Genomic DNA, 11,365 nt, shown 5'->3' with positions numbered 1-11,365 from the left:
CAATAGATGAAACGCCTGCTTAGTGAAATGAACAGTAATTTAATAACCAACACTGCAAGTGTTCTCTAAATAAAGCAGTGAGCTAATTTGTTTTTTTAGCCAGTTTTCTTTGTTTCGGGCCATAAACAAAATTGACTTGAATTAACAACACCAAAGACAACAATAGACTAGATCAAACCATTTTTTTAATGTTTCTTGGATTAAGAAAAAATAGCAGCAGCTACTTCATTATGAATCTCTTTTGTGTTAAAACCTCACCAACAAAATATAAAATGCCCTGTATATTGGTGTGACCGAATTTGTCCTCCAGTGGAACAGATGCAGTGTGTGCGTGTGTGAGACATCCGATATCTCATCATTCCAGTTTTACCTATTTCTCGGTAAATAAATCAAGTGAACCATAACCAGCCATCAGGACCAGGGCTTAGGGGGATGGATGGGGGTACTGTAGACAATCTCTACTGTCATTGATATGAAAAGGCAGGGTGTAACCTGGGTGGATCAGCTTTCTGTCACAGATGGGGAGGGCGGAGGCATGTCAACTCCACACAGAGGGAACCTGTTACCTCCTGGTCAGACCTAACCACCATCACCATGATACCCTGAATGAATAGGTATTATCTGATTATATTACGTCTTTATTTTTTGCATGTTTTCAGTTGGATTTTCACTGTGCGTGCCTATGGGTTGCGAAGTGTGTTCAAACTTTTCTATCAGCTAACTTGTAAAAGCAAATGAAACAGCCTTTTTCAATTTTTTTGTGAAAGTACAACCTTGATCCTTACACTCAATGCACCTGAACACAAAGGAAAGGGAAAGAAAAGACTTCTTTCCAGCTGAGTACAGTGTAAAGATTAACCATAACTGAATGTATGTGGTTTGTCATCCACATGCACAGGTGCATGGATGCCTGCTAGTGCAAGGACGCTTTCATTGTGTTCTTCATTCCGGAAAGACGGAATGCTATAAGTGCTGATCTTGTCATTGTCAGAATTACAACATGAACGGGAGTAAATTGAGAAAACCGAAGTTTGTCATGAAATGTTAATCATTCCTTTTTTACTTTCCTCCTGGAGAACAGGCACCGCCACAAAAGCTTTATAGAGGCAAAGAAAGTAATTAGTGCAAGTAGAAGAACCGCTAACAAGAAGGCAGCCACATCTATAGAGTGGTACTGAATCCTGGTCATCTTGTAGGACTCCGTCCTCAGATGTGCGGCTCCTCTGTGCCTCATGACAAACTCGATCCAGAACATGGCCCGATCCAGGGGCTTCATGGGCTGATCTCTTTGCAGTTGGGAGAGCGCCTTCATTTTCTCTTTGTATGACGGCTGGTATAGCACCTCCTTCAGGGCCTCTAGGAAGTTCTCCTTATTTACCGTTGCGATGTCCAGCACTTTGGCCACTCCTCTGACCTTCATCCTGAAGAGGTTGTCGTTCTGGTCGAACATTAGGGGCAGGCCCACCAGGGGGACACCATGGTACATGGCCTCCTGCACTCCATTGGTGCCTCCATGAGCCACAAATACTCTGGTCTTGGGGTGACCCAACAAGTCATTCTGTGGCAGCCAGTCCAGAAGCAAGGTGTTGTTGCCAAGCATGGATGGCCTCTTACCCTTGTGTCTCCATATGACCTTCTGAGGAAGTTGGGCAAAGGCAGCGGCAATGTCCTCAGTGATGTCCTCAGGGAGTTTCCCCACCAGGGTGCCCAAGGTCATGACGATGATGCCATGTTCTCCGGAGCTCTGCACAAAGTCCTCGAGTTCTTTAGAAAGTGGCTTGGAGGGTTTGCACTGAAACCCTGACATATAGATCACATTGGGCATTGTGGGCCTGGGGAAGTCAAAAGTGAAGTCGTTCCTCATCAACCAGATGTCTGCTGCTTGGAAGAGCTCCATGTAGTGGACATCGGGGCCGAAGTAACGTTGGACAAATGGTTTGTAGTTGGGGTCAGAGATGTTCCAGATTTGAAATCTTGTGAAGAGATAGTAGAGAAAATTCTTCACTCGCTGGAGAAACGTCATCTTGTCCGTCAACTCCGTCCCTGGGATTGGAACATAGGACAACGGGGAGGGAGTGATGGCTTGATGGGCCTCCCCCTGAACTGTCCATCTGACATTTAAGACAAGTGGAAGATGCAGCTTGTGGGCCAGAAATACACCTCCACCCATTGCAGGGTCTGTCAGAACCACATCGTATTTGGCATCGCGGAGGCTCTGCATCATTTCCTTGTTCTCGAATAAGTTGCTCATCATCTCAACCACCTGCTTGTTCATCTGATAGAACAGAGTTATTATTTCATACCGCAGAGACAGCCGAGCCCAGAGTGAAGCCCCCTTCCGTCGTATGTTTATCACTTTAGTCACAAAGGACTCAAAGTGTTCCTCGTTAAATCCACTAGGTGAATTTATGGTGGTTGTCTTGTAGTGATCAGACTGCGGTTTGATGTACCAAGCATCTGACGGCCGTATCATAGTGATGTCATGGCCTCTGGAGTGAAGCTCCTCAATGAGGACCTTCATGTTGATCCAGTGGCTTCCATCTGTCGGAAACACCAGAACTTTCCCTCCATTAGCTAATTGTGTGGAGAAGAGAAGAACAACTGCTAGCATTAGTCCGGTCATAGCTGGATGAGGATCTGAAAAGAAGAGAACCTTCTTAGAAGAGCACTTGATTGGGCCCTTCAGATCATGAACATTATAAGTATAGGAATGTCTTTGGAAGGGAGTTGACTAATCCGCCAACTGTGGCTCATATTATGATTTAGGTTTTTTTTTGTCTTCATGAGCACAAGAAATTCAGAGAGATGTTTCTGAAACCAAATTTGCATCCATAATTAAGGAAGATTATCAGATTGTGAGATAAAGATTCAAAACTTTATGACAAGATGTCTTTAGCTCCTTTTGAAGAGTCTTTAAAAGGTCCCAAATCTTGATGGTCGATGAAAATACCGCAGTTGGTCATTGATATGCATTAAACAATCATATTTAGTTGTTTCAATTGCAACTGTCCCTCTTTTGGTTTTTAGTCTTATTTTTGGACTCATTCATGTGAGTATGTAATATTTAATCTGTAACCATCTCCGAGCCAGTCTGACCCATGCGCCTTGCCAATTTTTTTCGTCCATTCTTGACATCGCCGTTGTATCTGTAAAGCTCATATTATTACCTGAAGATGTCATTTTGACTTCTCCTTGAAGAAGCCTTATTTTTCAAAGTGCTGGACTTTAATGTTGGTTCTGTTCGTTTTGGTTCTTGAACTAAGTTTCAGATTCTGAGCTATAATTTTATTGCTATCAGATTTCCACTTGAGAACACCCCTGTATTCTCCGGAACTGAACCAACTGGTTTTAGTCGGAACATTCTCTTGACTTTGTGTGCAACAAACAGATCACATGACCTCCCGCATCCCACCCAGCTTTTACAAACCTTCCACACTTGTATAGCAAATCTCCTATATTGAACTGCTTGTGGAATTTGACTCGAACCCAAGGGTGAAGTTACTCTTTAACCTCCAAGCCCTACTTCTGTGTTACTGCTTGGCTGTAGCGCAGTGCTAAATTCCTTTTGGTTTATTCATTATTTTTTAGTAATTTTCCGCTTTCAATAATGTCAACACTTACCTGTATGATCTTGCAGCTAGGAGGTATCATCTGTCAGCCAGATCCTGTCGCTGCTGGCTGACGGTATTTAATAGGTACCTGGGATGGTACTTGCCTTGACGTTGCAGGGGTAAAGTTCATCAGGCACCAAGTTTCTGGAGAAGAGAACTAATGTGCAGTTATGCATTACTGCTACACATTTGTCCAAATCCTCAACCAACTGGGTGTGAAGTTCCTCCTCTCTGTTTCATTCTCTCTTTAACATAATCAAGCAAGAATTCCTCGTAATACCGTGAAGAGAAATGCAAAAATATGGTCAGCAGTTCCAAGAAAGACAACGCTCCTTGCCATCGTACAATGACTGCACAAAGGATGAGATGAAGTAGTATCACTTTTACTCTTGAGGTGGGGGCATAGTTCAGTGGTTCAAGGGGTCTCCAGTTCAAATGTGGATGACCCCTGTCCTCTTCGATTCAGTTTGCGTTCCACTGCTGCAAGCTCATTCCACATGTCTCCCTTCATGCAATGTTTTTTCTTGCTCCTGACTGAACACAATGTGGGTGAAAAGGGGTTATTTGTTCAACTTGGGCATCAATCCCGCTACCTCTCGCTTGCCAGCTGACCTTAAGTTGTTTGCAAAATGGCTGTCTGTTTATGATTTCTCCTTCAAGTAGCGGCAAGAGTTGTAAATGTTTTCTTGCCCTCAGGCGAGTCAATATAAGAAAACCTTTGCTCATAACATAAAATCTCCAGCTCTTGTCGATTTCGAGAAGGGTGTTTTTTTTTTTTTTCGGTTTTTCAACAAAAACATTTATGAATGTCGCATAAACATGATAAGATACAGTAGATCAGATATTAAATGAAGGATTCCATATGTCCTTGTGAAACCAGGCTTCAGACCTAATCACATTTCAAGTTACTGTCTGATAAACAAGCCGTCATTGTCCTATATGAGGCACTGTTACTCATTACTCATCCAGTCTGTTCTGCCTGATCTAGTAGGACTCCCTCTGTGGTGAAAAATAATGTAGCTGCTGCCCAGACACTGTAGTTTTTACCCTTCTCCATAAAAATAGGGTTCTGCTCGGATTTTTCGTAACTATCCACCTGGTTTACCAGTAACCTTTTCCCTCCAAGAAAGAAGAACTATAGAACAGTCCCAGGAGAAACACATGAAGGTTTCAGCATTTCTATTTATATTATATATAATTTATATCATTTATATTATCTATATTGTTTATATTATTTATATTATAACAAACATGGAGGACAAACCTATCTTCCTTCACGCAGGAGATAGGTCCTGTGGCTCTTCGCTTACTTTACTTTTCTCTCTGCAGCCTTAAGGTCCAGACCTCCCTGCATTTGCCAAGCTGCCAGCATGTCTCCGTCCCCATCCCTTCTTAGACTTTCCGATGCTGCCACATCCTCCCTCTCCCCTAACAGTCAGTGTAAAGCCTCCCTACAGCCACCCCCAGGCTGGGACTCTGCAACCTCTGACATGGATGGCAGCTGCTACACAGAGCTCTATCCTGGTACTCAGAGCTATGTGGAGAGATTGCGGGTGGAGGAGGAGTCAGTGGGGGGCAGCCAACTGAGGGTAGAGGATGCTGGCATCTATGTATCTCCTGTGGTGGAGACAGTTTCTTCCTTCTGGCCCAGCAAGTACCAGTCACCGCTGATGCCCAAAGAGAACAAGCCTCTGGAAGTGGGGATCCTTCGGAGGGTGAAAGAGCTGCTGGCTGAGGTCGACCCCAAGACTGCTGCCAAACACATCACCCACTCTGACTGCGTGGTACTGTTCAAGCGACACAGAAGTCCAAATTGCATCGATGTGACCTCGGAGTTGGCACAAATTAGAAGACTAACTGCTCTGTATCTGTTTCCAAGACCGCTAGAATTCTCGACGTGACGCCTGAGGTGCAAAGGATGATGGGAGTCAGTTCCGGGATGGAGTTGCTCACCCTGCCACATGGTCACCAACTCAGACTGGACCTGTTGGAGAGGTCATTTATTGTGCTTTCCCTGCTTCAGTTTTCTGCATTTATCATCAAAAACTTCACTGTGAATCTCACGTGTCGTGAGACAAAATATTCAATTGTGTGCAAAATTCCGACCACGCTGCAGGTTCCAGACCATGGCGACCATGTTGGCTGTCAACGTGTTGGGTTGCACAGGTACGACAGAGGAAAGAGCAAGCTTGCTGCACAAAATCATCCAGATCGCTGCTGAGCTGAAGAGTAACATGGGCAACATGTTTGGCTTTGCTGCCATCATGAGAGCCTTGGAGCTCCCGCAGGTATGCACACCTTTCTTGCAGGAATACGCATAAGCAGGAATCAACTGAACACCTAGCATAAGTACACTCATTTGTATTTAAATAACTCAAAGGCTAACAGCTGTTATGACTTTTAGACATATCTGTATTGCTTTCTAAAAACTTTTGATTTTATGTTAGGTGACCCGTCTGGAGCAGACCTGGACAACCCTACGCCAGCGGCATACCGAGGGCGCTGTTCTCTATGAGAAAACGCTAAGACCTTTTATGAAAGGTCTGAATGAGGGAAGGGGTAAGTGTTCAAAAGGCGATAAAGTCACTCGTCTCTGTAGGATGTAAAGGTTGTTCTTTGCCACAATCCACGACCAAACAGACCACCACAATCTGCAGTGTATATAGGTATTTATCACATGACCTCTCGCATGCAAAACTAGTGCTCTACAACACTTTACAAGAGAGCTCTGTGAAAAGGATCCTTAGCGCAAATGGTAGTGGCGGAGCGCTTGCTTGATGCATAAGAGGGAGTAATAATTCATCGCATAATTCATCAATCAAGTTTTAATAGACTGAAGGCCAATACAGGCTACAGCCATTTGCAAGAGAAATAATGGTCACTGGGTCTGACGCTCACATAGGGTATCAAACGTTACGTCCATTAGATGCAAACAAGCTCGATTGTGTATTTGACTCTGGACCAGTAGACTGGTCCCTTTGACGCTGAAGAAACTTCGAAACTTCAGTCCCTTTCTGGTTGAGATTGCACTTTCACTGCGCTGTCGCAAAGTGTTTTTGCTGCTCTTCTTCTGTGCCTCCTGGTTTCAAGAAGAAGATGTTCTTTTCCCGCAATCCATTTCATCCCATTTTGGTCTGTTGTTCAGAAGGTATTTCTTTTTTAGACCACCTGGCCAGTGTGCCTCGTGTCTCCTCATTAATGTCTGATTTGAGCACTAAGCAAGAGGTTTTCGAGGGGAATTAGCTCAAGTGGTAGAGCGCTCGCTTCGCATGTGAGAGGTAGTGGGATCAATGCCCACATTCTCCACTGGCCTTTAGGTTATTCATCAAACAAGTTTCATTCCCTGCTTCCTTGCACGATGAGGCAGAGTGCAAAGGTTAGAAGTTGATGAATTTCAGCTGATGTTTATGATTGCCAAGTAACTGTTTTCTTGACCCGGAGAAAGAGTTAATCTGGGAAAACATTTTTTCATTCCTTGAAATTGCCTGCCCACTGTTGCGACCAATGGTCTAAATGCTCCACAACATGACTTTGTGAAAGAACCCTGCCAACTTTACGACGAGGATGGAATTATGGGATATGAACCCACGCGTGCAGAGCACAATAGATTAGCGGTCTATCACCTTAACCACTCGGTCACCTCGTCTACAGGGCAATGGATCTCTAGAGAAACGTGCCAGATCGGCCAAATGCAACGGTTTGACTCCTGAAGGCAACGATGCATAGTCATTACTTGCCACGAGTCTCCCTTCATGCAATGTTCATTCTTGCTCTTGACTGAACACAGCGCAGTTCAAGGGACTCGGGCTTTTGGACTAAACGTTCATCGCCTTTTTCCCTCCAAGGTTTGCCTGTCGTTGGATTACCCGGTACACACAGCTCGTGTGGAAAGGGGAATTAGCTCAAATGGTAGAGCGCTCGCTTCGCATGTGAGAGGTAGTGGGATCGATGCCCACATTCTCCACTGGTCTTTAGGTTATTTGTTGGTCAATATTCATTCTGTTACTTTGTACAATGCGGTGGAGGCAAAAAGTTTGGAGTTGATGACCACAGCCAGTCCCAGGAGAACAGCGCTCCTCCCTATTGCCTGCATTAACCTCATCCTCTCTTCTTGTTGGATTGGAGTGACACCTCTCTATTCCCGAAAAAAGGGGAATAATCTCGAATGGTAGAGCGCTCGTTTAGCATGCGAGAGGTAGTGGGATCGATGCCCACATTCTCCACTGGTCTTTAGGTAAATCATTGGTAGCAGATCCTCGCATTCTCCGGCCAACCTCAAGTCCTATGCGAATATGCTGACATTTACAACTGCCAAGAAATATTTTCTCGGCCCGGAAAAAGAGTTAATCCTGGAAAATGTTTGCTCATACCTTGAAATAGCCTGCACGATTCAAGGGACTCACACTTTTGGGGTCAACGTATGTTGTCTTTTTCGCGCCAAAGTCTATCTGTTGTCGGTCTGTCAGTACTCAGACTGGGTGTAAAAAGGGGAATTAGCTCAAATGGTAGAGCGCTCGCTTAGCATGCGAGAGGTAGTGGGATCGATGCCCACATTCTCCACTGGTCTTTAGGTAAATCTTTGGTCGAGGCTCGTTCCATTTCTGTGCATAATAAGAAGGCCGAAAGTTGATGATATCAGCAAGTCCAAGAAGGACAACGCCCCTCCCGATGGCCTGCGTTTACCTCATCCTCTCTTCTCAGTAGATTGGAGCAACATTCCTCAATCCTCCCTTTGCTCTTGCTGCAGTACGTTGATTACATGCAACGCATGAGTTCAAGTAGTATCAATTTTTTGCCGTGAGGTAGGGGCATACCTCAGTGGTAGAGCATTTGACAGCAGATCAAGAGGTCTCCAGTTCAAATCTGGATGCCCCCTGTCCTTGTCTCCCCAGATTTTGTTTTATTGCTGGCAATCAGTCATGCAAGCCCATTCTACAGGTCTCCCATCATGTAATGTTCTTTCTTGCCCTTGACTGAACAAAGCGCAGTTCAAAGGACTCTGGCTTTTGGGGTCAACGTTTATCGTCATTTTCGCCCCAAAAGTCTGCCTGTCGTCGGAATTGTAGGCGTACAAAAAGTCTGCAGAAAGGGGAATTAGCTCAAATGGTAGAGCGCTCTCTTTGCATGTGAGAGGTAGTGGGATCGATGCCCACATTCTCCACTGGTCTGTAGCTTAGTGAAAGGACAAGTTTCATTCCCTGCTTCCTTGCACAATGCGGTGGAGGCCAAAAGTTTGGAGTTGATGATCACTGTAAGTCCGAGAAAGACAACGTCCTCCCATGGCCTCCGTTAACCTCTGCCACTCTTCTTGTTGGATTGGTGCGACATCCCTTCCATCTTTCCTTGACTACGCACAACTACGCACAACGGATGAGAATAATATCAAGTATTCCCCTCGAGGTGGGGGCATAGCTCAGTGGTAGAGGATCATTTGACTGCAAATCAGGTCTGAAGTGAACTGAACAGGTCTGACTGAAAGCAGCACGATTCAAGGGACTCAACTTTTGGGGTCAACGTATGTTGGCTTTTTCGCGCCAGTCTGTCTGTTGTCGGTCTGTCAGTACTCCGACTGGGTGTGGAAAGGGGAATTAGCTCAAATGGTAGAGCGCTCGCTTAGCATGCGAGAGGTAGCGGCATCGATGCCCGCATTCTCCAGCTTACCTTAAGTGGTATGCGAATATGCTGACGTTTACGACTGCCGAGAAGTTATTTTCACCGCCCATTGAAAGATTTAATCCTGGAAAATGTTTGCTCCGTCCTTGAAATAGCCTGCCCAGCAGTCCCTTTTGCAATTAACGGAGCAATTTCTCCACAACACGACTTTGTGACTTGTTGAAAGAACCCCGCCAATACTACGACGAGGATGGGATTCGAACCCACGCGTGCAGAGCACAATGGATTAGCAGTCCATCGCCTTAACCACTCGGCCACCTCGTCTACAGGGCGCTGATTCTGTAGGAAAACGTGCCAGACCGGCCACATGCAAGGCTTTGAATCCTGAAGGAATCGACACACCGTCATCACTTACCACAAATGTTTGCAAGGGAAGAAATGGTCAGCGGGTCTATCTGAGACTCACATAGGGCATCAAACATTACGTCCATTAGATGCAAACAAGCTCGATTGTGTATTTGACACCGGACCAGTGGAGCGTCCGTTTTGGAGCAATGGAAACTTCAGTCCTCTCCAGGTCGAGATTGCGCCTTGATTGTCCTGTCGCAGAGTGTTTTTGCTGCTCTTCTTTTGTTTTATTTTGTTTTATTGCTGGCCATCAGTCATGCAAGCCCATCCTACGAGTCTCCTATCATGTAATGTTCTTTCTTGCCCTTGACTGAACAAAGCGCAGTTCAAGGGACCCTGCCTTTTGGGGTCAACGTTTATCGTCATTTTCGCGCCAAAGTCTGCCTGTCCTTGGTTTGTCAGTACTCCGACTGGGTGTGGAAAGGGGAATTAGCTCAGATGGTAGAGCGCTCGCTTAGCATGCGAGAGGTAGTGGGATCGATGCCCACATTCTCCACTGGTCTTTAGGTAAATCATTGGTCGAGGCTCGTTCCATTTCTGTGCATAATAAGAAGGCCGAAAGTTTGGAGTTGATGATATCAGCAAGTGCAAGAAGGACAACGCCCCTCCCGATGGCCTGCGTTTACCTCATCCTCTCTTCTCAGTAGATTGGAGCAACATTCCTCAATCCTCCCTTTGCTCTTGCTGCAGTACGTTGCTTACGTGCAGCGCATGAGTTCAAGTAGTATCAATTTTTTGCCGTGAGGTGGGGGCATAGCTCAGTGGTAGAGCATTTGACTGCAGCTCAAGAGGTCTCCAGTTCAAATCTGCATGCCCCCTGTCCTTGTCTCCCCAGATTTTGTTTTATTGCTGGCCATCAGTCATGCAAGCCCATTCTACGAGTCTCCCATCATGTGATGTTCTTTCTTGCCTTTGACTGAACAAAGCGCAGTTCAAAGGACTCTGGCTTTTGGGGTCAACGTTTATCGTCATTTTCGCGCCAAAGTCTGCCTGTCGTCGGAATTGTAGGCGTACAAAAAGTCTGCAGAAAGGGGAATTAGCTCAAATGGTAGAGCGCTCGCTTTGCATGTGAGAGGTAGTGGGATCGATGCCCACATTCTCCACTGGTCTTTAGCTTAGTGAAAGGACAAGTTTCATTCCCTGCTTCCTTGCACAATGCGGTGGAGGCCAAAAGTTTGGAGTTGATGATCACTGTAAGTCCAAGAAAGACAACGTCCTCCCATGGCCTCGTTAACATCTGCCACTCTTCTTGTTGGATTGGTGCAACATCTCTCCTTGCTGTTGCTGCCGTACGGTGACTACGCACAACGGAAGAGTTGAAATAATATCAAGTATTCCCCTCGAGGTGGGGGCATAGCTCAGTGGTAGAGGATCATTTGACTGCAAATCAGGTCTGAAGTGAACTGAACAGGTCTGACTGAAAGCAGCACGATTCAAGGGACTCACACTTTTGGGGTCAATGTATGTTGTCTTTTTCGCGCCAAAGTCTGTCTGTCGTTGGTCTGTCAGTACTCCGACTTGGTGCGAAAAGGGGAATTAGCTCAGATGGTAGAGCGCTCGCTTAGCATGCGAGAGGTAGTGGGATCGATGCCCACATTCTCCACTGGTCTTTAGGTAAATCATTGGTCGAGGCTCGTTCCATTTCTGTGCATAATAAGAAGGCCGAAAGTTTGGAGTTGATGATATCAGCAAGTGCAAGAAGGACAACGCCCCTCCCGATGGCCTGCGTTTAC

General features: G+C 45.6%; 1 protein-coding gene, 6 non-coding genes and 1 pseudogene across 9 annotated transcripts in view; 5 read left to right on the top strand and 3 right to left on the bottom strand.

Moving 5' to 3' along the window:
* Positions 1–11,365, top strand: part of sh2d3cb (SH2 domain containing 3Cb) — a 50,097-nt gene that overhangs the window by 17,944 nt on the left and 20,788 nt on the right. For both annotated transcript variants that reach the window (XR_015107853.1, XM_086169630.1), the window contains exons 7-10: positions 4,941–5,395; positions 5,491–5,606; positions 5,728–5,899; positions 6,059–6,170. Coding sequence is in view for 1 of the 2 variants with exons in the window: in XM_086169630.1 (XP_086025756.1) it covers positions 4,941–5,395; positions 5,491–5,606; positions 5,728–5,899; positions 6,059–6,170 (855 nt within the window). In the remaining variant the exon portion in view is untranslated. The remainder of the gene's footprint in view (positions 1–4,940; positions 5,396–5,490; positions 5,607–5,727; positions 5,900–6,058; positions 6,171–11,365) is intronic.
* Positions 245–3,649, bottom strand: LOC147221426 (UDP-glucuronosyltransferase 2B31 pseudogene; annotated as a pseudogene). Its single transcript, XR_015107855.1, has 2 exons — positions 3,622–3,649; positions 245–2,637 (listed from the first exon to the last, which is right to left on the bottom strand). The product of XR_015107855.1 is annotated as a UDP-glucuronosyltransferase 2B31 pseudogene (transcript).
* On the bottom strand, positions 7,168–7,257 carry trnas-gcu (transfer RNA serine (anticodon GCU)). Its single transcript has one exon. It is a non-coding gene; the product is annotated as a tRNA-Ser (tRNA).
* On the top strand, positions 8,099–8,171 carry trnaa-agc (transfer RNA alanine (anticodon AGC)). The gene has a single exon. It is a non-coding gene; the product is annotated as a tRNA-Ala (tRNA).
* Positions 9,467–9,548, bottom strand: trnas-gcu (transfer RNA serine (anticodon GCU)). The gene has a single exon. It is a non-coding gene; the product is annotated as a tRNA-Ser (tRNA).
* Positions 10,056–10,128, top strand: trnaa-agc (transfer RNA alanine (anticodon AGC)). The gene has a single exon. It is a non-coding gene; the product is annotated as a tRNA-Ala (tRNA).
* Positions 10,380–10,451, top strand: trnac-gca (transfer RNA cysteine (anticodon GCA)). The gene has a single exon. It is a non-coding gene; the product is annotated as a tRNA-Cys (tRNA).
* Positions 11,163–11,235, top strand: trnaa-agc (transfer RNA alanine (anticodon AGC)). The gene has a single exon. It is a non-coding gene; the product is annotated as a tRNA-Ala (tRNA).

Source organism: Fistularia commersonii, chromosome 22 (assembly GCF_037954325.1).
Source record: "Fistularia commersonii isolate RoL2024-O1a breed Wild chromosome 22, RoL_Fcom_v1.0, whole genome shotgun sequence".
NCBI classification, from domain to species: Eukaryota; Metazoa; Chordata; class Actinopteri; order Syngnathiformes; family Fistulariidae; genus Fistularia; species Fistularia commersonii.
Note: the sequence above shows the minus strand (reverse complement) of the source record. Positions and strands in the feature narration are given on the sequence as shown.